Here is a 26114-nt window from a genome sequence, read left to right as displayed (position 1 = left end):
ACAACGATGAAGCTCTCTCAGTAGAGTATAAGACTATGAAGAAAAGACTGCAAAATACAATTAAAAAGAGTACAGCCGACAAGTGGTGGGAAATGTCTAAGGAAGTGGATGAAAATCCATGGGGATTAGGGTATAAAATCGTTATGAAGAAATCTGGGATGCTCCCAAGCCCAATCATGGATCCACGCACCATGGAAGAAATAGTACACACACTATTCCCTGATCATGCAGAGAGGATTGATGATGAGGCCGAGAAAGAACTAGATAATGTACCACCTTTTACAACTGAAGAATTGATAACAGCAATTAATTCCCTTAGAAATAAGAAAGCTCTAGGACCAGATGGTATTCCAGCGGAAGTACTAAAAGTGGCAGTTGAATTATGTCCTCAACTGCTGTTGAGAATGTATAATCATTGTTTGAAAGCGGGAATTTTTAGCTTTTGTTGGAAGACAGCTAGATTGGTTTTGGTTAGTAAAGGAAAAACTGGGGGTTACAGACCTCTATGTATGCTGGACACTGCCGGGAAAGGTTTAGAGAAGCTACTATAGCCAAGAATATTAGCAGCAATCCGATTAGCTGGCGACCTATCTGACCAACAACATGGATTTCGCAGAGGTCACTCAACGCTAGATGATGTGAAGGAAGTGGTGAAGACAGCAGAATGAGCTCAAACGGGTAATCATTACTCTAGAAAGCTGACGCTTCTTGTGACTCTAGATGTTAAAAATGCTTTCAACTCAGCAAGATGGGGTGATATTTTGGAAGCTCTACAAGAAACTTTCAAGCTACCAGAATATCTCATGTACATCCTGCGAGACTATTTGAAAGACCGTATATTGTTATACGACACAGAAGATGGTCAGAGAAGAAAACGGCTCACAGCTGGTGCAGCGCAAGGCTCAATTCTTGGACCAAACCTTTGGAATATCATGTATGATGGTCTGTTACAGCTGGACATGCCAGAAGATGTGAAACTTGTGGGTTATGCTGATGATGTGGCTGCTCTGATAGTAACCCGTAACCTAGAGCTGGCTCAATTTAAACTGAATCAGGTGATGCGACGTGTTAAAGAATGGATGACAAATCACAGGTTAGAACTCGCAGATCATAAAACGGAAATTGTCCTCCTGGCGAGGAAAAGGATTAATACTGTTGTATTGATGCAGATCGGGAACATAGCCACCGAAACAACTAGGAGTACAAAATATCTTGGTGTAATGCATGATACTAAGCTTACATATTGGGACCACATCCAATGGGTAACAGATAAGGCAGCAAAAACCATGACTGCACTGAGTAGACTCATGGGAAATATCAAGGGGCCGAAATCTAGTAAAAAGCGGCTTCTCATGTTGACTGTCAAATCGATACTTCTATACGGTTCGGAAATTTGGGCTGAATTGTTAAAAATTGCGAAATATCGGACAAGAATGCGGCTGTACAACGGAGAGCAGCTTTACAAATTGCTTGCGCATATCGTACAGTCTCAGAACCTGTGATTCTAGCAGTAGCAGCAGTAGCTCCTATCGACTTGTTGGCTTTCGAAAGACATGAAATTTGGCTCACACAAGAAGAGCTAGCAAGGAAAAGAGCAAAGGCCTTGGCTCTTAGTCGCAGAATGCAACGATGGCCAACAAGATGCGAGGATAATTCTAGAAGGAAATGGACAAAAAGACTGATATCTTCTCTGGGCGTATGGGTTGGCCGAAATCATGGTGAAGTGAACTACTGTCTCACACAGTACCTGACAGGTCATGGATACTTCTGAAAATTTTTTCATAGACCAGGGCTAGCAACTAGTCCGGTGTGCATATACTGCGGTGATATCGATGACGTATTACATACTTTCTTTGTGTGTGTTCATTGGCTGCCACAAAGAAGATGCTAAGAAGTTATGCAGGGAGAATTGACGCCAGACGGGATCGTGTCATTAATGCTACGAAGTCAAGAGTCATGGGGCCAGGTGGCAGTCTACGTAGAAAATATTCTGCTTCAGAAGAAGAAGGACCTGGATGATTACGACAGACAGTAAAGCAGAAGAAGGAAGATGAAGCACAAGATGCATTAAGCACGACATCCATCCTGAAGTAATGCGAGAGCGGTTTCCAGTGGTTTTTAGTGGGTAAGAATCTCCACACACTTGTTGAGTGCGGACCCTCACAAGCGTCTTGTGAAAGATTTTCCACACCCTCGCAAAGAAAAAATTTATTATTATTATTATTATTATTATTATTATTATTTTTATTATTATTATTATTATTATTATTATTATTATTATTATTATAGCAGCAGCAGCAGTTCATATGGTAACATTTCAGAGCGAGAAGTACAGTACGGCCACGGTATGCAACCTGCCTGACTGCTCTCTCTTGTAACTTGACAGCCGTCCAAGCAAGTAACACCCACTCCCTAGAGCAACTATGTGATGATGTCTGGTATAAGGTTTGATTTTTGTGCTCCAATGTGGGCGTAAACAGTGTAAATAAATAAGGGAAGTGAAATAGCAAAAAACTGACAGCTGTGCAGAAAGATTTATGAGGAATTGTGTGAGCATTTTGGGCCACCTTATATGATGATGATTATGATTATGATATTTTACTACACAAGTATATACAGTCTTACTTACCTCTCCTTAAGATCACTCAGACAGCGCTCTAGATGGACTTCACCAGCAGTGACCAGCACATGCTCTCCAGTTTCCTGCACAAGTACCTGAACACATGCATCTGCTTGGTTGAGGAGCTTCAAGCCACGGACAAGTGCAGGTAGATCCTGAGGCTGTGCAGGCTCCACAGCCACTCGAAGGATGGGTACTGCCATTAGCTGTAGTTCAGTAAATGCAGGACATGCAACTGTGGTAGACAGAGTTGCCGACTTCAATACATGCTCTTCCAGACCACCAATACCTAAAAGAAAACATTTAATATTATATTTCCTACATAGATGATAAATTTTAAGGCCATAAGCATAATTATTTTAAAAGCCACGAAGATATGGACCATACAATATTTTGGGAGTAAAATTGTAATTGTGAGTTTTGATTACTAATTATAGTTCTCTTCTGATGCTCAGCTGTCATTTTGTTTAACCCATTATGCATTCCAATGCATGTTATTTTTCTACTGCATATATGACTTACTTATTTGTTTCTCTCCATTGGATTGCTTTTCCATTTTTGAGTTCGTCTTGTGTTTTCAGTCTGTATTCATCTTTATACTTTTGTTTCTTCCCTTTCCCTGTGTTCATCTGACTATTCTTTCTTTGTCTCACCATTCCCACATTAAAACTGAGGATCAACAGGCGAGTTGGCCGTGCGGTTATAGGCGCGCAGCTGTGAGCTTGCATCCGGGAGATAGTAGGTTTGAATCCCACTGTTGGCAGCCCTGAAGACGGTTTTTCGTGGTTTCCCATTTTCACACCAGGAAAATGCTGGGGCTGTACCTTAATAAAGGCCACGGCCGCTTCCTTCGAACTCCTAGCTCTTTCCTATCCCATCGTCGCCATAAGACCTATCTGTGTCGGTGCGACGTAAAGCCACTAGCAAGAAATAATAATAAGAATCATCATCTTCATTTCTTTGCTCCAGCAAGCCGGATGCGGTTGTGTACGAGCCTCCTGCAGTTTGTTCTATCCATCCACAGATGCTGCTCATATATGAGACACCAGTTCACATCTCTAATTTCAAGGTCCTTCATTATCTGTTTTTCCCAAACATCACGAGGTCTTCCTCTTGGTCTCTTCCCAGGAACATTGTGTTCAAAGTATATTTGAGGAGTCCTGTGAGGGTTCATTCTTTTCATGTGACCATACCACTGCAATCTCTTCACTTCTAGAGTCTCCAGCAAGCTTCTTTCCAATCCAAGCTGTTGTCGGATATCCACATTTCTTACTTTATCCTTTTTTGTTTTTTTTTGTAGACAAGAACGGAGGAACTTCATTTCTGTTGCCTGAAGACGATTCTTTGTTGGTCCAGTAAGTGTTGCTGCTTCCAGGCCATATGTCAATATAGGTACTAGATATATTTTGTACAAGCTGATCTTGGAAGCTAACGGAAATGTTTCATCCCAAAGTATTTGACGTACAGCGTGACAGAATTTGGAAGCTTTCTGTATTCTGTTACTAATCTCTTGATGTATAGTATTGTCTGATGACAGAACACTACCTAAATACTGAAAGTTGTTTACAATATCCATCTCATCTCCAATTCTTAGATGAACAGTTGGAGAGTTTCTACTCATCAGCAAGCCAACTGTCTTTGTTTTGCTGATTCTGAGACCTAAGGTTGTAAAAGCTTCATGCCAGAGATCTAGTCTAGTTTGTACTTCAGCTTCTGTCTCACCCCATACCATTACATCATCAGCAAAAATCAGGGCATTAGTTGTTGGATCCTTTCTCTTAACGCTTTTAAAACATCCATTATGATTATGAAGAGAAGTGGTGAAAAACAACTTCCTTGCTGGACTCCACTCTTCATTTCAAACCAACCTGATCTTCCATCCTGGACCTGGACACAACACTTGATTTCATCATATAATCGTTGTACTCGCGCTATGATGTCATCGGGCACTTTCTTATGTCTCAAACATTCCCACATATGCGTGCGTGGTACATGGTCGTATGCTTTCTCAATGTCCAGGAAAACAGTTATAAGTATTTTACCTTTTTCCCAATACTTCTCATAGAGCATTCTGGTGGCAAAAATGAGGTCTAAATCCATGTTGTTCCTCCTCAAGTGTAGGTTCAACATATTTTCTAATCCTAGTCTCAAGGATGGATTTGTAGATTTTGAGGCCATGTGACAGCAGAGTTATACCTCTGTAGTTGGTACATTTCTTTCTATCACTTTTTTTCAACAGTGGGATGATGACTCATTGCTTCCAGTCATTGGGTATTACATTATCTTTCCAGATTCTATTTAGTACCCTGTACATCCACTGTTGTCCTACCTCTCCTAGTGCTTTGATCATCTCAACACTTAATTCATATGATCCAGTTGATGTGTTGTTTTTCAGCTTAGATATTGCTGTCTCTACTTCCAACCATGTCAGACTAGTGGTATTTGTGCTGCCAAAATCATAAGGTTCATCGTCTAATGGAGTGACATTTTTATAACAGTTCAGCAAATTTTCAAAGTGCCTTTGGAACTCCTGTAATATTTTGGTCTTATCCCTAATCACCTTGCCATTAGGAAGTTCTACAGATTGGATAGATTCATTTTGAGCTCTTCTATTCTTAACAATACTGTATAACAGTTTTTTATTTCCATCCTGCGTTATCTTGGAAGCCAGATCTTCCTGGCATTTCTGCTTTTCAGCTACAACCAACTGTTTGACCTGTAATGTTTTCTTTCTGTAAAGTGACAGCTTCTCCTCTATTTTATGTTGATCTTCCCGCGTTATTGCTTGATATAAGGATCTTCTTGCACAGTTTCTGTCGTTGATAGCCTTTTTAATATCATCATTCCACCAGGCAGTTTGTTTAGGTTTTCTTATTTGACTCTGTCGTCCACATACTTTTTCTGCTGTACCAACCACAACCTTCTTTAGAGTATCCCATTCTTCATTTACTAATTTCAGTTCTTCTCTCGGCAGCAATTTGCGGACACCTTCCCTGAATTCTTCCTTTACACTTGACTCGGTTAGTCGCCAAGTTTTTATTTTTGGGACTCTTTTGTTACAGACTTTGGGAGGTCTTTCCTCGGCAATAACTGCAACCAACAGTCTATGGTCTCCACCAATGTCTTCACTTGGAATGACCTTAACATCATTGACATTTTTCCACACATTTTGATCTATCAGAATATAATCTATTACTGTACCTATTTTATCATCCCAGCTATATCTTGTGATTTAATGGGAGTCCCTTTTCTTAAACCAAGTGTTACTCACTATCAGGTTGTTTCTCATGCATAGATCTAGCATACATTCTCCCTCTTCATTTCTGTTTCCCATTCCATGAGGGCCCAGTATGGATTCATATCATGTTCACTGGGAGCCAACTTGTGAATTAAAATCACCCATTACAATTAGATTGTCATACTCAGTGTGTTCTTCCAAGTTATTAAGGAAGTTGGCCTTTTTCTCTTTTGAGCATCCTACCTGTGGAGAATAGACTTGGATCACACTGTACTTTTTCCCTCCTAAGTTCACAGATAACTTAATTATCCTTTCACTAATAAACTCAACCTCACTACAAGCATGTATGTCTTTATGTATTAAAAATCCTACTCCATTCTTAAACTCTACTTCATTTCCAGACCAGTAGAGACTATAGTCCAATCTGATATTCATTTTCCCAGTTTTCTTCTACTTCGTTTCACTCAGGCCCATGATCAGAAGTTTCCTCCTTTCCATGAGGTCGACCAGCTCTTCAGTTTTGTTTGTCAATGTCAGGATATTTAATGTCCCCACTCTGATACTTTGATACTTTGTCTTAGTTTGGTTTGGGCACCAAACTGATGTCGTCGTCGTGAATTCCTACATCCGAGGCTCGTATGATTCTTGAAAGCAACTTCTTCAGTAATCCCTCTGTTGACCTGCTGAGCCTAACAAAGACGGAGATTTTCTTTCAGGGTTTTCTCCCTTAGTCTTTGGTGTCCAGTCACCTCATCCTACAAGGCAGCAGGTTGTACTCATATTTATCCCTGAATACAGGGTTGCCTCTTGCGCCATCTCCACAGTACCAAAGTCCACCTTCTCCGCTGTAGAAGTCGTTGAGGTCTTCACTCGTAACCCTGAGCTGGGACCCTTAACAGATGTTACACACCGGCTCAGTGTGCTCTGGGGCTCACATAGGCAGGGGCGCCACTCCCTGGGTAGGACTGCCTCCGAAAAGGCAAGTTGACCAAGAGGAGGAACCAAGGAAGAAGACCGGAACAACATGATCTCAAGAGAGAAAAGAAGCACACAGCAAACGAATGAAGGAAGTGTGGGCACAAAGAAAGGCAAATGCCTGTCTCTAAGTACTTTGCGTAGTCCTAATGGGCTCATTCGAATAATAATAATAATAATAATAATAATAATAATAATAATAATAATAACAATAATAATAATAATAATTTTTAAAAAACTGAGGATCTGTCAAGATGATCCCGCGCATTGAAGTCCACTCTTCTCATAGAGCCAGGAAGCAGAAATGAGCTCATCAGGGGCTGAAAAGACATAAACTGTAGAAGAACTGGAATTGATGAGGAGAGAGTTCCTCTATTTGAAAACGGCAGTGTATGAAGACATGGAGATTGTCAAAAGTCCTTTTATTTTCAGATGTTTCATGTTGCTCACTCTTCCGATGCTGAACTGTCATTGTGTTTGTCCTATTATGTGTTCCTATTCATGTTACAATAACCTATCTTTTTTTGCATGACATAGATACTATAATTGATGTATCTACTGTATTTACAAAATGGTGCTGAATGAGGTTGTAATACAGATGGGCAAACACTAAAGGGCATGAATAAATGCTAAAGGCAGAGTGTAGAGAGTTTAGTAATAGAAGGAAAAAAAGTATGGTAGCCAAGCTGGAGGTATTTAATATTCAGTACTTAATCAGTCTTGGACTACAGAATGAACTGGTGTTCAATCTCAGAGTTTTCAAATGCAAATATCTAATGAGGAATCCAACAATGAAACATATGAAAAGACGCATTATGGGAGCAGGCTTGTTTGCCAACAGGGAAGCAGTTCTGTTGTTTTACGTGTGTTGTCTTTTCATCTCTATATAATCCTTATCCTGCTTCATATGGTAACTATCTCAGAAGTAAGGACTTCTCCATTAATTATTTCAAAATATTTTCTTTTACTTTCAAAACTCACAATGACCTCTCATTTCATAAATTCACTTTTTAGTAAAATGAAGGAAGATTAAGATCTTACTCACCTAAAACATTTCCAGCAGGAACTTCATCTATAGCTTCCAATTCTCGTCCCATCATGAGATACAGCTGCTCTATCTTCACTCTGGTCACATGTTGACCAGGTTTAAGGTCTTTCAATTTCACATTAGGATCAATTTCTTCACCATTCTTCAACTATATGCACAGAAATCATATAAATTTATTAGGGAGCTCCAATCAAAGACATGTAGGCTATTCATTATTTAACAACAACAACAACAAAAATCTGCAATGAATTTGTAATACAGTCCTCAATATTTAACAACCCTGATTTTTTTTTTTTTTTTTACAAGTTGATTTACGTCGCACCGACACAGATAGGTCTTATGGCGACGATGGGATAGGAAAGGGCTAGGAATGGGAAGTGGCCATGGCCTTAATTAGGGTACTGCCTGGTGTGAAAATGGGAAACCACGGAAAACCATCTTCAGGGCTGCCGACAGTGGGGTTCGAACCCACTATCTCCCCAATACTGGATACTGGCCGCACTTAAGCGATTACAGTTATCAAGCTCGGTATGCATTTGTTAAACAGTCATATGCAAGCCTGTGTTCAGACTAATGCATGGCTGATGTTGAATCAGTTATAAAGTTCAGGTTACATAGTTTTCCAAACCAGGTAGTTACAAAAGTTTTAAAATTAAGATCACTAATTACTACATATTCATTAGAGTCATTTAGCACAGTTTAGTTTCTCATATCAGAGAAGATAAAATTACTATAGATCTGTAATGAATATGAATGTTTACCTTAAAAGTTGCAAAACACTCTCCCAATAAATAACAAACACGTTAATTTACTGATGTATATAAAGTATGTCAAAAATGTAAACTAAGCTGCATCTCAAAATGCAGCCAAAATCACTCGAGGTTTTGTTTCTTTAGGTGAAATGTCCTCTGTTATGCTCCACCCCTAAATTTCTCATCCACTGAGGTTCTGTCATCAACTGAACTGCAGATAAGAGATAATTCCCAATCTAATATTTCAGATTAGTGAAGAAATGTACACTACAATACTTGGCTTCCGTACATACACTTACCAAACACACCCAAAATACAGACAACAAATCAGAAAGGATAGAGAAAAAAGCTCAACTTGTAAGATTCCAGAAGATATTTTAGATTCAGGAGGTCATATGGAGAGGATAGGAAATTGCTCAAAATTTTATTTCTGTGCATCAGACATAATTAGAAATTGGAAATTACCTACCAAAGCAAAAATCAAGATATATAAATCATATTATTTGCCAATATTGACCTATGGATCAGAATGCTGGACTTGGACAAAAAGAGATCTGAGTAGAGTACAAAGTGACAGAGATGCACTACTTTCTGCAAGGGATCTTTGGTAAAACGAGGAGGGATAAGACAAGACATGAAACAATACAAAACACGCTACAGGTCAACCCCTTAAAAGAAACTATGAAGAGAAATAGGCTGAAATGGTTTGGCCACATCAAAAGAATGGGACAAGAAAGATTACCAAGAAGAGCTCTGGAATGGACAGAATCTGGAAGAAGACCAATTGGAAGACCACGAACAAGATGGAGGGATCAGGTGGAGGATGACATAAATTGGAGAGGACTACAATGGGAGACAGTGTGATGAACGACAGAATGTGGGGAAAAAGAGAAGATTGGAAGAGGCTCTGTGAACGACCTACATAAGCAGAAACATATCAGGAAGAAGAAGAAGAAAAAGAAGAAGGAATTAAATGTATCACTATCTACCTATCTAAGGTTTTTGATAGGGTAGATCATGGGAGATAACTGACGAAAATTAGGGCTACTGGACTACATAAAAAAGTGGTTTAATGGGTGACTACATTTCTAGAAAAGAGAACTTAGAGAAACAGAGTAGGTGAAGCGTTATCTGATCCTGTAATGATAAAGAGGGAGATCCCGCAGGGCAGTATTACTGGACCAATTATACAAATGATATGAGTAAAGAACTGGAATCACAGATAAGGTTATTTGCAGATGATGTCATACTGTATAGAGTAGTACACGAGTTGCATGATTGTGAGCGACTGCAGGGGAACTTAAAACAATATTGTGAGGTGGACAGCAGACAATGGTATGAATGTAAATGGTATGAAAAGTCAAGTTGTAAGTTTCACCAAGAGGAAAAGTCCTTGCGGTTTTAATTATTGTGTTGATGGGGTGAGAGTACCTCATGGGGAACACTGCAAGTACCTAGATGTTAATATAAGGAATTATCTTCATTGGGGTAATCATATTAATGAGGTTAAGATCTCTTCACAACTTACTACCACTAAGTGTGACTTTTATTCTAAATATTAAGCTATTATAAGCTCCTTACGCCATCTCCAGAATAAGGCACCGTATTTACCAAATTTTATTTCAGTGCAGCAATTTGCGTATTCTTTTTGAACTTTTAACTAACCCCTTGTTACCACATTTAAAAAAACAAGACATTCATAAAGATCTACAATAAGGATTGATTATAAGAGTACTTATAACTACTATATTCTACTTGCTAGTCATTTTGTACACATTTGTACCTAAAACAGTATCCTCTTATTTATGTATAAGAACAATCAGGATCCTGATCTATCTTTCTTTCAGGTATGAGATTTTTAGGCTGATGATGCCCTCATTACGGGTGAAACATGTCCCTATATCTAACATGTTAAGAACTATTTCTTAAATTTAAATAAAAAAACTTTTATGTAGTGAACAGGTGGAATTTATAATCTAGTATTATTATTTGACTTTAAGTGGTATGTTCCGAGCTGTCAGTGGAGAGATGGCATGGGAGGACATCAGTAGATGAATAAGTTTGAATGGTGTCTTTAAAAGTAGGAAAGATCACAATATGAAGATAAAGTTAGAATTCAAGAGGACAAATTGAGGCAAATATTCGTTTATAGGAAGGGGAGTTAGGGATTGGAATAACTTACCAAGGGAGATGTTCATTAAATTTTCAATTTCTTTGCAATCATTTAAGAAAAAGCTAGGAATACAACAGATAAGGAATCTGCCACCTGGGTGACTGCCCTAAATGCAGATCAGTAGTGATTGATTGATTGATTGATTGATTGATTGATTGATTGAACTCCCTTACCCACACCACGCTTTGTTCATGGTTAAAGTCATCAACAGATTACCTGTTAGAGGTCTGGAAGGGTTTGGGCTTAAACCGACGAATGCCTGTTGGGGATTGGGCTTGATAAAATGACAAACCAATTAACATCAAGTCAACAATGAAAGACACATTAGTGTAGCAGGATTATGAGCATCTGGGGAGCTAGAGTGTGGACTCAATCTTTTCCTTCACAACAATCTGGGTCATCAATAAACGGAATACCTACTCTAATCAAAATCATATTATTGTTTGTTTCATTTTAAGCCCACCTGGTGGCCATGATCATTAAGGCATCAAGTCAATATGGTCTGAAACCATGGTTAGCCGGTTTGAATCCCTTTGGTGGAGAATATTTCGATGGCTCAGTTCAATAGTAACTCGAAATATGTCATTTTTGAGCCATTTATAATGGTTAGATTGCATTTTTTTACGATCTTTTCAGATCTAAAGAGTGTTAAGTGAAATTACTCCATTTGTGGACACCAAAGCACATAATGTGTTGTAGAAATGAAAGGAAAAAGTAAAATGTTCAGGTCAATAGTGCTACATTTTAGATATCATTGTAGTGAACTAAACAAGATGATAACTCAAGATATCATGGTATTGAATTGAAGTTTGTTCAAATGTTGTGGTCACTCTAGCTGATTGTCGCCATTTCCCGTTATCCATGTCAATGTCATTAAAAGTAATGAACTAGATTCTGATTCCGTATTGACTTTAAATATCTAAGATAAAATTCCAAAAGAATTTAATTGTTCAATACTAGTTTGCCATTTGACAAATTATTATTATTATTATTATTATTATCATCATCATCATCACCATCATCATCGTTCGGCATTTACAAGCATAATGTGTAAAAATATACAATGAACATATAAGTTAAAATATAGAAGTAATTAAACTAGAATGTTCAGCTTCGACAACCAGTCCATTGCACTTGGTGTCAATTCATGCAGAGCCCGTAAACTGTCCTTAAATGATGACAGTGGATAGCTCACAACAACATGAAGCAATGTCTGCTTCTCAGCACCACACTCACATGCAGCATTTTTACAATATCCCCACTTTTTCATCATATATCGGCACCTGCTGCGGCCTGTTCTGAAACGGTTGAGTTTTGACCACTCATGTCAAGGAAGAACAAAACCTGGCATTTTCTTCATTGGGTCTTTAATCAGAAAGGCGTTGGTGGGTGGACATTGTTCCCATCACTGTCTCCATTCTGTTGTTACACTGAATTTTTCATAGGAGTGTGGATCAGTCCAGAGTGGATTCTAGGATTTTAGATAAATGATCTGTCTAAAAAGCTACATAGGATATGTTTCGACCTAGCCTAGAGGTCATCATCAGCTAAAATAACACAAAGACGAAAGACATACACAAAAACAGTGATACATAAAAAACTTGAGATAAAATGTTCATAGCTTCAATCTTGGACAAATCTAGTTGCAATAGGTGTGGATCCACCCATATTTATCACAACTACTGGTTGGCTGGAGAAATACTTTAAAATTGTTAAGACTGTCAAAATAATGTTGTTATATTTGTCATGATTCTGGAAACGAAATATGTTGACCGTGAATGTTTATGTTGTGGTTATTCAAAGTTATTATTCGTGGATCTGTTAAAAATTTTCCAGCTAACTCATTTCTGGTTGCCAGCATTTCGAGTGAGTTAGCTGGAAAATTTATAATACCCAATAATGGACCAACTATATTGGTATTAAAAATTTACTCATTCAGAAAAAATAGTTCAGTTTCCCTATGGGAATCAATATCTTTATCATCTGATGGCCAGGCAGCATCATCTTTTGAAAATGGTACAAAGTCTCTCATAGTGCACTAGCACTGCCAGTGGCTCCAAATAGCCTACGCAGTAGCCTCCATGTTATGCACTAGCCATGCGTCTTGGTAGGTGTGCTACTTACCAACTGATGAGCCCAACTTAGCACACTGGGGTGAAACGCTGGCAACCAGGAATGAGTTAGCTGGAAAATTTATTATGTCCAATAACGGACCAACTATATTGGTATTAAAAATTTACTCATTCGGAACAAATATTTCAGGTTTCCTATGGGAATCAACATCTTCATCACATACCACTTAGTCGAGCAGCTCATCTCCTTTCTCCCAAGTCTTCCGAGCCCAAACTTTGCAACATTTTTGTAACACTACTCTTTGTCAGAAATCACCCAGAACAAATCGACCTAGTTTTCTTTGGATTTTTTCTAGTTCTCGAATCAAGTAATCCTGGTGAGGGTCCCATACGTTGGAACCATACTCTATTTGGGGTCTTACCAGAGACCTTGTTACAACCCTCATAACCATGTGCAGAAATCTGCACCCTTTATTTACAATCATATTTATGTAATTACCCCCAATGAAGGTCTCTCCTTATATTAACAATTAGGTACTTACAATGATCCCCAAAAGAAACTTTCACCCCATCAATGCAGTAATTAAAACTTTACATTTTATTATAATTATCTACTGTACATGTTTCAAGAGCTACTGCTCTCTTCTTCAGCGGCGCCAAAACATCAAACTAAATCCTTGGACTTGATACATTTGTACAATACAGTCATCAAATTTTTAAAAAATTCTCTAGTCGTCCGAGTTGTCATTTTTTTCATTAAAAAATGTCTCTAAAGTTGGTTTGTTGGTTGTTTATTTTAAAGAAACTTGACAGTTAAAAATGGCTTGCATGGTCAGACGGGATGGTTGGATGGGATTAAGAGGAGAAATTCCGATTTATATGAAAGGTCTTAGAACTATAGCAGTACAGTAAGTTAATTGACAATTACTGGAATAAATAAGATATCTGAATAACAGATTATTAATTTACATAATGTTAGCTTTTTTAGGTGTAAATAGGACTTAAGGAAAGGAGAAGTTTCAAGAACAGAGCAGAAATTATATATATTTTCTTTTTAGGTGTAAATAAGGACTTAAAGGAAAGGAGCGGTTTCAAGAGCAGAGCAGATTTTAAATTTTAGTATATAGTGACTAACTTAATGTATGTTCAGTCCGTCAGTGATGCCGCTGGTGGGATGCTCAACAGCTCTGCCATCAGCTGTCATAGATGGTCTAGGCATCACTGAAGAGGCGTACTACGGAAATGAGGAGAGGTAGTTTCCCGTTGCTTTCCTCACCGAGCCAGAGTTGCTATTACATATCAGTCTGCCAAGCCCATTGAAATGCATACACCAACCGACCCTATGAGCAACATTTTCACACCATTCATAGCAGGGACTGGCTGCATAAGGATTGGCATTACTAGCATCGCTCATACCTCAGTCACTTTCATATTGTCAAAGCCAAGGATAAGACAGAGACAGATCTATGAAAGTAACAAAATTGCTCTAGCCTATAACAGAAGACATAGTGCACTGTAAACACTAGGTCCTGCCAGCAAATGCATACTAGGTTTTATTAATTTTATGATTTGAAAATTATTCTTTTTTTTAAGTTTTTACTAAATGACATAATAAGTGTAAGTGAACAGTTTACACACAACGAAATATTTTATCAATTTCAAGATTTATGTATAATTTGTTTTACTGATGACTGTATTGCACAAATGTATCAAGTCCAAGGATTTAGTATGATGTTTTGGCACCGCCGAAGAAGAGAACAGTAGCTTTCGAACCATGTACGGTAGATAATTATAATAAAATGTAAAGTACTGGCAAGGTGGAAAAGTGTTTCATAGAAATTGAATATAAGTCAATATGGACAAGATTGAACCAACATGGTTAAAATAATCAAGTACAGGAGATGCTTGATCTATCCTTGGCCTGGTACTGGAGGTTGTCGATGATGGATTTTATCGAATTGGAACGAGATATGGAATTCTAAAGCAGCTTTTATCAAGGTAAGTTTTCAAAGCTAAAATAAAAGATAGATCTCTCTCTCTCTTGTTGCCCTTAGTATGAAATTGTTCAGATTTCAATGATCATATTTTTTCAGGTCTCAATTTAGTAAATGTCCTACAAACATAATCCAAGAAAATGAAGTTCCTATGGATAAAACAATAGCTGTGAGGACTGTTGCAACTTCACAATCACTTGGAAGCAGACAAAGTTATTTTTAAATGCCCTTGCAACACTAAATGCGAATCCATGAAGTGTATGTGTAGCAAGAAAAGTGTGCTTTGCAACTCAAAGTGTCACAAATCTTTAACTTGCTGTAATAAATGATAACTATTTATATATCTTTATTTATTATAAAGGTTTTGCATTTTAATTAGTTTTTCTTAAACATTTCTATCTCTTTATGTATTGGTTTTGCCTTTTTATTTGTTTTTTATTAGCTAGTACCATTTCCTTGAAAATAGTCAACTGTTACTACCTAAAGTCAGTGAGAGTATACTTTCCCTAGGTATAGTCAACTCTAGTAAATGTTGATTGAAATTGGACACTTACCGGTTTTAATAAACTTTTACTGAAAAGACCAGTAAGAGTTGACTCTCCCTAGGTAAAGTCGACTCTTACTGGACAATCGACTTTCCCTGTAACATATATAAATATTTTATGAAGTGGGTAGGCTGCGTCCTGGTATGTATCAAGGAAGGATCTCTCCTCTCTGCCACTTCAGGTATCGTAAAACATCATTTTTCTACGATTCCAACATATTAACAGAATACCAAAATACCACCACCAAAAAAAAAAAAGTCACACAACATCGTGAAGCTGTTGTTAATATTGTGGACTGCCAATAACAATGCATTGTAAAGGTTTCCGGTGGCGAATGGAATTTTAAAATATTCATTCATTTTCATTCTTGTACCGATTTGAAATCAATAAATATGTTTTTTTTAATACAAAATAATAAGAAAACTGCAATTATGCATTTATACGCACATATGGCATGAATATGCTCGCATTGTGTATATATTACAGACTATGAATCTCATTATTGAATCCGTATTGACGGTTGAACTTCTTACAAAATTGTAACAAAACTATTTTAATCCTCTTAGTCAATCCTACATATTTTTACGTCAAATTAAGACGAAAGTTCACACACAAATGGACATGTTTCGACCTGGCATTGGGTCAAGACATGTATGATGCATTAAAAACATAGGAAAACATACAAAATGAAATGTTGGTTAAATAAAAAATTAAAAAAAAAAGCATGATGAAAGTTCAGTCTTTCTGTTTCAATGCTTTCTGTTGTCCTCAAGTGCTTCAACTGGTATCTGTATACTGTTGGCTTAGTTTTTGTGTTCCGTCCTGGGCTGATATACATAAGCATTATTGAAGTTGAACCGTCTGATTTTAGTGTTACATGGCCCACTTGTATCACCCGTGTTCTCTGATTATGGACTCCAGCTCTCGCGAGCTTATGCTAACAGCTAACAGTATACAGATACCAGTTGAATCACACCAAAGGACAACAAAATGCACTGAAACGGAAAGACTTTCAGCTCAAGACTGTTCTAATGATCAACATTTCACATTTTTTTAACTTCCATCATGCTTTTTAAAAAACTTTTTAACTAACATTTCATTTTGTGTGTTTTCCTATGTTTTTAATGCATCATAAATGTTTTACTGAGCATGACCCAATGCCAGGTCGAAACATGTCTATTTATATGTAATCTTTCGTCTTAATTTGACGTAAAAATATATAGTATTGACTAGGAGGATTAAAATAGTTTTGTTACAATTTTGTAAGAAGTTGTATATATATGCATTTATATGCACTATAAAACTTAAGACATTCTGTTTCAAGTGGTATGAAATGTCTTTCTTTCTTATGGACATATTATATACTAAAGAAAACAAAATATGCAAATATGTCAAAATCTGCCCTCTAATTATGAGAAATGAAAGTACACATGCAGTTTAAAACACAGAAGTACTGTATTCACCAAAGATTTATTGCATCCAGCTATGGCCAAAATAAAAGAAAAATCTTCCTTTACAAACCTTATCTAAAGCTTTACCAGGATCATGCTTTGGACCCAGAACATATACTTCTTGTCCATTACGAATGGTACCACTGAACACACGAGCAAATGCAATAAAGACATCTTCATTTGGATCCAACTGCTTTGAAGGCTCTTCTTCTATTACAGTTTCTGAGGTATCTGGTATACCATTTCCAGTTTCTGTAAAAGAAAACTGGCCATATAGAATCTCTTTATTTTCAGATTTAAGTAAGAACTGTCAAAAATGATTCACCACAAAACTTACGGTCAAGAGAAACTGACTGCATGAGACGTTCTGTGTGACGCAAGCGAGCCTGTTCACGACGTTGGGCTATCTCCTCTGCACTCAAAGGCTTCAGACGATTTTCGGGTAGCATCTTGCGTTCTACCTGATTAGATAGCATTATCAAACAAACATGAATTAAGAAAATAATACTGGATGTGAATACAAGGAGATATCATTTTAAAATTGTTGTATTCACAAAGACGCACACACGATATGTACACTTCTTTTAATTTACAAATGACATACACTTTATACACACACATTAATGAACTGCAGTCTTGAACAAAACGCTGCTAAGAAGAAGAAGAAGAAGAAGAAGAAGAAGAAGAAGAAGAAGAAGAAGACTGCAACAACTACCAACCAAACAAAATCATAACATGGGTTCACACACTTGACTAACGACTTCTACTACAAGTCTCGCTAAACAACTCTGCTCCAACTCCCAAGGCTGCCTCTTTATATACATTGCCTAACTCCGCTCCAACTCCCAAGACTGCCTCTTTATATACATTGCCTGGCCAGGCTTCTAGAAAAGTATGACACAACATGTTTTCTCGTAATTTCTAGAGTCTCTACTGACCTATGTACAAATGGATCAAATGTTTGATTAACCTCTAGTGACAAAGTGCACTGTTCTGGACTATTACCCTGTGTTGCACAACAATGCATTGGATTTATACATCATACAGTATATACAGGTAATAATAAACTATATACTATTAATTAAGTGTTCTTTCATTAAATAAATCTTATTAATATACAAACAGCAGATATGTTGTAACATAACTTCACATACAACACACAAATAATAAGACCATGATTTATACCAAATAAAGTCCGTACATAACTACGTAAATAATAATAATAATAATAATAATAATAATAATAATAATAATAATAATAATAATCATCATCATCATAATAATTGCCTTATTGGAATTACCTTTAAGAACTCTCAAAGCCATTTGACATTAATACTGGACTTCGGCAGGGAGATGGACTCTCACCATTATTGTTTAATTGTGTGTTGGAAAAAATCATGCGGGAATGGAATAAGATGTGTCAACCTAACATCAAGATTGGCCGAAAAATAAGACTCAATTGTTTAGCATTCGCTGATGATCTTGCACTACTTGCTAATGATATGGAAGAAGTTAAATTGCAAATAGAAGAACTTGATAACTTAGCAAGAAAAGTTGGATTGCAAATTTCATATGAAAAATCAGAAATAATGCCAACCTTCCCTGTTACAGCACCAACCATTACCTTAGCCAATACCAAACAAATTAAAATTGTGAATAAGTTTAAATATCTTGGTGAAATTATAACTTGGAACTCCAATTAAAAATCATCAATAGAAAGCAGAACATTTACGTTAAAAAAAGCACAACGAATTACATGGCCAACGTACAAGAAAAAATCTCTTTCAATAAATGCTAAACTTCAACATTACTGTTCCATCATTAAATCTGAAGCGACTTATGCTTATGAAATACTATTTAAATTGAACACCAAAGCAACAACTGATACACTGCAAAAGGTTGACAGAAGGATACTCAGAACAATCTTTAATAAAAAACATCAGGTGGATGGACAATGGAGATTATTGCCTAATGCAGTGGTTTACAGGGAAAGTGAATCTATAATAGATACAATGAGAAAAAGAAGAATTGCCTTTTTCTGTCATCTTTCTAGATTAAATGATAATAGGATAATAAAACAACTATTTAATTACTTTTGGAAAAGTAAAACAAAAAATAATTGGTTTAAAGAAGTTCAGAATGATTTAGAAGAGCTGAATATTTCAATGAAGCAAATTGAAAATAGAGAAGAAAAAAGGATTCTCAAGAACAAACAAATAAGATTGTCATTAGAAAATGTACAACACAAACAATATGTCATATCTGATAAAGAAAGGGCAGCCAGAATGAAGAGGTTTTGGGAAAGGAAGAAGATGATGCAATCGAAATCTTCAGTTAATTCTTTGTTAACATAAATGTATTTGGGTTTGATTTAAGTGCTCCAACGTGGGCGTAAATAAATAAATAAATAAATAAATAAATAAATAAATAAATAAATAAATAAATAAATAAATAAATAAATAAATAAATAAATAAATAAATAAATAAATAAATAAATAAATAAATAAATACACAAATAAACAAATAAATAAATAAATAATATAACAACAACAACAACACCTACTATCGAGCTCGATATTTCCATTATTTACCCATGGGTTAGAGAATTGTTTCCAAGTTATGCTAGTCCATTACACTTGCAGCAAAGTAAACCATGGTTAAAAATGTAATATTGATCATCTGAACACTCACTGAACAAGACTAATAAGGACAATTTCCACTCTCTGACACCTGAAAATAATGTACTGAAAAAAATCAAGCAATCATCAGTGATGTGCATTTAGGACTGTCGCCCAGGTGGCAGATTCTCTATCAATTGTTTACCTAGTCTTTTCTTACATGATTTCAACAAATTTGGAAATTTATTGAACATCTCCCTTGATAAATTATTCCATTCTCCAATTCCTCTTCCTATAAATGAACATCTGCTCCTACTTGTCCTCTTGAATTCCAACTTTATCTTCATATTATGATCTTGCCTACCTTTAAAAGCTCCACTCAAGCTTATTCATCTACTAATATAATTTCATGTCATCTCTCCACTGACAGCTCGGAACATCCTGCTTATTACAAGTTACACATCTCATAACACATTAGATCAAAATATAAAATTTACTGCAGAAGATGAAACCAATAAGTCCATAAATTTTTTAGACACCACCATCACACGTAAAAGCGATAGATTCAAATATCAAATTTATAGGAAGCCAACCTTTTCACCAGACACAATCAAGAACAACTCATTACATCCCAACACTCAAAAACAGGCAGCGTACTACAGTTTAATACATAGAGCTTTTAAAATACCCCTTACACCTGAAGACCTCAACAAGGAATCACAATATATAAGGAGCATAGCCAAGTTCAACGGGCTTAATACAGAAATGGTTAACCAAAAAATAAGAAAAATATGAAATAGACAAATGTCACAATTAATTCCAGAAAAACTAAAAAAGTCCAAATTTGCCACATTTACTTACAATAATCCCAACATATATAAAACATTCAAAAAACATAAATTCAAAATTTTGTTTAAAACACAAAAAACCAACCAAAGCATGTTCCTAAATCACAATAACATCAACTCTTACAAAGACCAATACTCAGGTTCCAGGATTTACAAACTCACAAGTACTCAGTGTTTTGCCTCATACATAGGATAAACAGGACAAAGTTTCTCAACGAGATATTTAGAACACTATAATGCAAACATATATCATTAATTCTCAGCCATGAGCATACATATGAAAGAAACTGGACATACATACACGACCACAGAACAAGATTTAACCATTATAAAGAGTATTAAAAAAGGCAAATTAATGAACATTTTTAAAAGACCAGTTTGTTAATAGAAACCACAATTTAAATGAAATCACAGAGACTAAAAATCCTTTATATGATCAAATCCACCATTATTAAAAAGAAAAGAAAACATCTTTCAAAACTTTAATAAAATGCCACACGTAAAAGCTCCGCCCACAGAAAACACCCCTCCTCCAAAAACAGCCAATACCTCATCCGTCCACCCCTCCCCAACCCACATCCCTCTGCGTAACACACGCAGATACAATATGAGGCGCACAGAGTTAGCCATTGCCAGTTGAACAGAAGGTGTCACTAGCGCAAGCCAGCCGTAAGAGAGGCGACGGGGTGAGTAAGAGCCAGCATATCTTCCCCATTTTAACTTCAGTTCACACAAACTTCACCACTAAGACACATTTCTTTCGTTACAGACTCTCGATCAACCAACATCAACCATTAAATTGAAGCAACAACACTACAACACTTTGTTATAAGGACTTTATGAAGTCCCCTCTATAAATCTACAAAGTGACGGCATAAGCACCACAAGTAACATTCAGCCAATGGATCATATACAGTAATATTTTACAAATACACCAACAAAATTTAAGACCCAAGGTGACCTTCAACGTATAAACCAGAGAGAGCACGCAAATCGGACATTCAAGATCAAATAACCCAACCAACCGGGAGAACACGCTCATTGGATATTTAAAGGTTGAATAATTCAAACCGACTAATGTCATTCACAAGTTATAAAGCATAACAATTAGGTTTTTAAACCAATGTTCAACAACTGTAGACTCGCATTTTTAAACAGAATAATTATATGTAATCTAAATGTTTTTTATATACAGCACATTTCACCAGTCAAAATAATTCAAAGCAGCCGGATGTTTCGGCAGACCAGATATTTACCAAAAACATATTTTAGTTACAAGTAGTCCATGTTAGCTTGACAATTTTAAGTATTTTATCAGTAAACAAATACCCAGGATCTTGGATATTTTGATCTTAGAGTGTAGGAACAGTGGCTGAAGATGCCTAAAAATATACGCAAAATATGTCCCGCTTAAGACACAATAATGTAAATCAATAAAAACCTATTGTATTGAAAAGGTGGACTCACAGAAAAACTTCATTTAGAAAGGTATACATCCTGCTTAGTCGAGTAGCTTGTCTCTTCACTCCCAGATCTTCCCAGCACAAAATTTGCAACATTTCAGTAACACAACTCATTTGTCTAAAATCACCCGTATAACAAATTGCATTACATTCCTTTGGATATTTTCGAGTTCTCATATCAAGTAATCCTGGTGTGGGCCCAATACACTGGAACCATACTCGAACTGCCAACGGCCGTGGCCACGTTGAAACACCAGATCCCGTGAGATATCCGAAGTTAAGCAACATTGGGCGTGGTTGAGAAGTGGATGGGTTGCCAAGCGCTGTTGGTGGGGGGTAAGGGAATGGAGGAGCGGAAAGGAACTGGCCACTCTACCGTACATAAACAACGGCTCAGGTACACCTCTGCGGAGGTTCGGACCTGCCTTCGGGCAGAACACACCCTTACCTTATACTCGAACTGGGGTCTTAGCAGAACTTATAAGCCTTCTCCTTTACATCCTTATTTCAATAATAATAATAATAATAATAATAATAATAATAATAATAATGACAGTAGTAAGACCTCTCCCTGAATTTGAATTCCCGCCTCATCACTGTCAGCAGTGAAATCTAACGAAGACCGTTTGAACTTTACCATGTCAACGAAGTTTTATGTATCTTCACAAGATGTCACAACTGTGTGCCACCTGGTGGATTAAACTGTAATTAACTTGGTTGGAAAATGTTCATGTTTGGAGGTTTCATAAAATAATCTACTTCAGCTGTTTTGGTGTTTATTAACCAATACTGCCTTATGATGTCATGTTTCATCAATCAGACAGTTTAATTATGTCATTTTCTAGAACAATCATGCAGCCCCGTACATTGTGCCTGTAAATACTGGACGTTAAATGTGAACGAGAGAACGGAGCGTCAATGTAAGAATTTATTCTCTCTTACCGGCCATATCAGCTGATTGGGAACTGCACACCTGACCTTGACCATGTGACATAGTGACAGGTGGAGATGATTATTGTAGACAAATAAGGTAATCCACCTATCATTAAAATCTCCCATACATATACAATCACTCTAGTATATGTATGTGAGATTTTAATGATAGTAAGATTGTAGTCAATACGGACCAATTATAAATATTTAACCAATATGATTACGATAATAAACTCGCAATTCACCTAACCATTACAATGTAAAATTAGTTCTCCAATTTATATGATGCATGTTTTTTAAGAAAGTACCGTTTTGATATTCCGCCGATGCAGCACTGCAGTCGGCATTCCATGCATGTGCGCTGTGTACCTGCATCTACTGGCAAGGCTGAGACACACCATTACATCAATAGTTGCCCTTGTGTACGTTTGTTGGCAAGCATTTGAAATGGCCTTGCCGATCAAGAGTCCCGCCAACTGTGAAGTCCGGTCTGATATTCGTTTTCTGATTGCAAAATGTTTGAAAGCTATCGATATTCATCGTGAGATCTGTGCAGTTTACAGACCAAACATTATGAGCGATGGAATGTGGCTCATCGAACCCAAGACCTCATCACATCATTTTGCTGGGAACAACTCGATCATCCTCCATACAGTCCCGATCTTGCGCCCAGTGATTACAACTTGTTCCTGCATTTGAAGAAACATATGGCCGGCAAACGCCAATATGAGGACGATGGTGTCAAGATAGCCGTGTTGCAGTGGCTGACAAATCAGGCGGCGAACTTCTATGAGGATGATATGCAAAAGCTTGTTGTACGATATGACAAGTGCCTCAATATTGGTGGGAATTATGTTGAAAAGTAGAGTAATGTACAGGCTTTCATCTATAAAATAAAAGTTTTGTTTGTACATTGCTCAGAATTCGAAAAGAATGGTATTTCTGTATCGGTCATGTCCACAGTAACACGGAAATGTATCTTTTACTTTTCCGTAATTTCTGTCTGTCTGTCTGTCTGTCTGTCTGTATGTATGTACACGCATCACGAGAAAACAGCTGAAGAGAATTTAATGAAAATCAGAATGTAAAGTCGGGGGATGAACCACTACAATCTAGGCTATAAATTATTTTATTCACGCTGGGTGAAATGATAGTTTAGGGGAAGGCCTGAAATTGAATTCTCAAATATTTATGTTATTAGTGGTCATGTCTTAATGAAAATCGGTATGCAAAGTTGAGGTAATAAGTCAATATAATCTAGGCCATAAATAATTGTATTCACGCTGAGTGAAATGGCAGTTTAGGGGAATGTCTAAAATTTAACTTTCAAATATTTATATTATTAGTGGTCATATCTTAATGTAAATCGGTAGACAAAGATGGGAAATAAGTCGCTACAATATATGTTATACATAATTGTATTCACGCTGAGAAAAATGGTAGGTTAGGGGAAGGCCTAAAATTTAATTCTAAAATATTTATTATATTAGTGGTCGTGTCTTCACGAAAATTGGTATACAAAGTCGGGGAATAAGTCACTATAATCTAGGCCATCAATAATTTTATTCACACTGAGTAAAATGATAGTTTAGGGGAAGGCCTGAAAGGTAATCTATATATATAAAATAAGAGTTTTCTCTGTATATTGCTCAGAATTTGAAAAGAATGGTATTTCTGTATCAGTCATGTGCACAGTAACAAGGAAATGCATTTTTTACTTTTCTGTAATTTCTGCCTGCCTGCCTGCCTGCCTGCCTGCCTGCCTGTCTGTACACGCATCACAAGAAAACAGCTGAAGAGAATTTAATGAAAATCGGTATGTAAAGTCGGGTGATGAACCACTACAATCTAGGCTATAAATTATTTTATTCATGCTGAGTGAAATGATAGTTTAGGGGAAGGCCTGAAATGTAATTCTCAAATAAGTTATTTATGGTATGTTATTAGTGGTCTTATCGATAAATAGGCTACTACATAACTAACATAACTTTAGTTATTTCGTAAGTTAGTAGCAGTTATGTAAGAAGTTATTAAATTTCCCATCACTTATGTCTTATACATTGTTACCGTACCGCATATAATCACAGAGATATTCATGAATTTGGATTTTTGTTACTAAGTCCATATCGGCGCTGAGTCACGAGAAAATGGGTAAACAGAATTTAGTGAAAATAGGTATGTAAAGTCTGAGAATAAGGAACTACAGTCTATGATATCAATAATTTTGTAAGACGCCCTAATATCACAGAGTCGAAAGAAAACTAATGTGAAGGCCTGCAATATAGAAAGCTCATAAACTTCATCAACAATAACATTACATTGACCATTATTTATTATGATGTGCTTTTTGTCTTCTGTTTTCACTCATCTGCAATAGATAGGATTACAGCAGCGTACCGAGGTTTTTGTTAATTTGCTTTACGTCGCACCGACACAGGTAGGTCTTATGGCAACGATGGTATAGGAAAGGAATAGGGGTGTGAAGGAAGCGGCCTAGGCTTTAATTAAGGTAGAGTCTGGTGTGACTGGTGTGAAAATGGGAAACCACGGAATACCATCTTCAGGGATGCCGGCAGTGGGGTTCGAATCCACTATCTCCTGGACGCAGGCTCATAGGCGCACATCTAACCACACGGCCAACCCGCCTGGTCATACCGAGTGTAAACAGCCTGCCTGTATATTGGTGGGAAGTAGCTGGGGAGTTAGATAACTTTCTTCTTTAGCACGCCATTCCTCTGGTTCATAAATTTTCTGATATTACTGGTACGTAAAACACTGGTTCATCATAGCATTCGAGCTATTCAATCCCTAATCTGAGGCACTGATTGGAATGAGTAGTGTGCATATTTAACGGAAAAATGACAGAGGAGTGTTCACGCAGTCTGCGACCTGGTTATTCCAGCTCTGGAACTTTGGACTGTTAGATCGGGACCGTAGTACTGCTCGTTGAAAGTTAGAAAGTGTGCGGTTTTTCATTTGATCGAGTATTTTATATGATAACATTGCTTTCAATCGCTACATTCCTACTGACGTTTTTGTAATGACCTATGTTGAATTCAATTAGGAAAACCACCAAGTCAGTTTTTCTGAGAATCCCGTAGTGAAGCACGGGTACATCAGCTAGTATAAAAATAAAATTGTTAAAAAATCTCTGTTTTCAATTTATTTCAAAATGGCACTTACTTAAAAAACTTGCCTCATATTATTATTATTATTATTATTATTATAATAATACTAATAATAATAATAATAATAATAATAATAATAATAATAATAATAATAATAATAATAATAATAATAATAATAATAATAATGTTTGTTTTACGTCCCACTAACTACTTGTTTACGGTTTTTGGAGACTCCGAGGTGCCGGAATTTAGTCCC

At 36.7% G+C, this 26114-nt stretch overlaps 1 protein-coding gene across 1 annotated transcript in view; it reads right to left on the bottom strand.

The window, feature by feature from the left end:
* The window catches only part of LOC136861636 (elongation factor-like GTPase 1), a 279187-nt gene that overhangs the window by 84201 nt on the left and 168872 nt on the right, over positions 1-26114 (bottom strand). Inside the window, exons 10-13 of the mRNA XM_067138835.2 lie at positions 17206-17329; positions 16939-17120; positions 7879-8029; positions 2630-2909 (exon numbers count right to left, since the gene is read on the bottom strand). Of these exons, the coding sequence (XP_066994936.2) occupies positions 2630-2909; positions 7879-8029; positions 16939-17120; positions 17206-17329 (737 nt within the window). The remainder of the gene's footprint in view (positions 1-2629; positions 2910-7878; positions 8030-16938; positions 17121-17205; positions 17330-26114) is intronic.

This window comes from Anabrus simplex, chromosome 1 (genome assembly GCF_040414725.1).
Source record: "Anabrus simplex isolate iqAnaSimp1 chromosome 1, ASM4041472v1, whole genome shotgun sequence".
NCBI classification, from domain to species: domain Eukaryota; kingdom Metazoa; phylum Arthropoda; class Insecta; order Orthoptera; family Tettigoniidae; genus Anabrus; species Anabrus simplex.
This window is presented reverse-complemented; position numbering and strand designations above follow the sequence as displayed.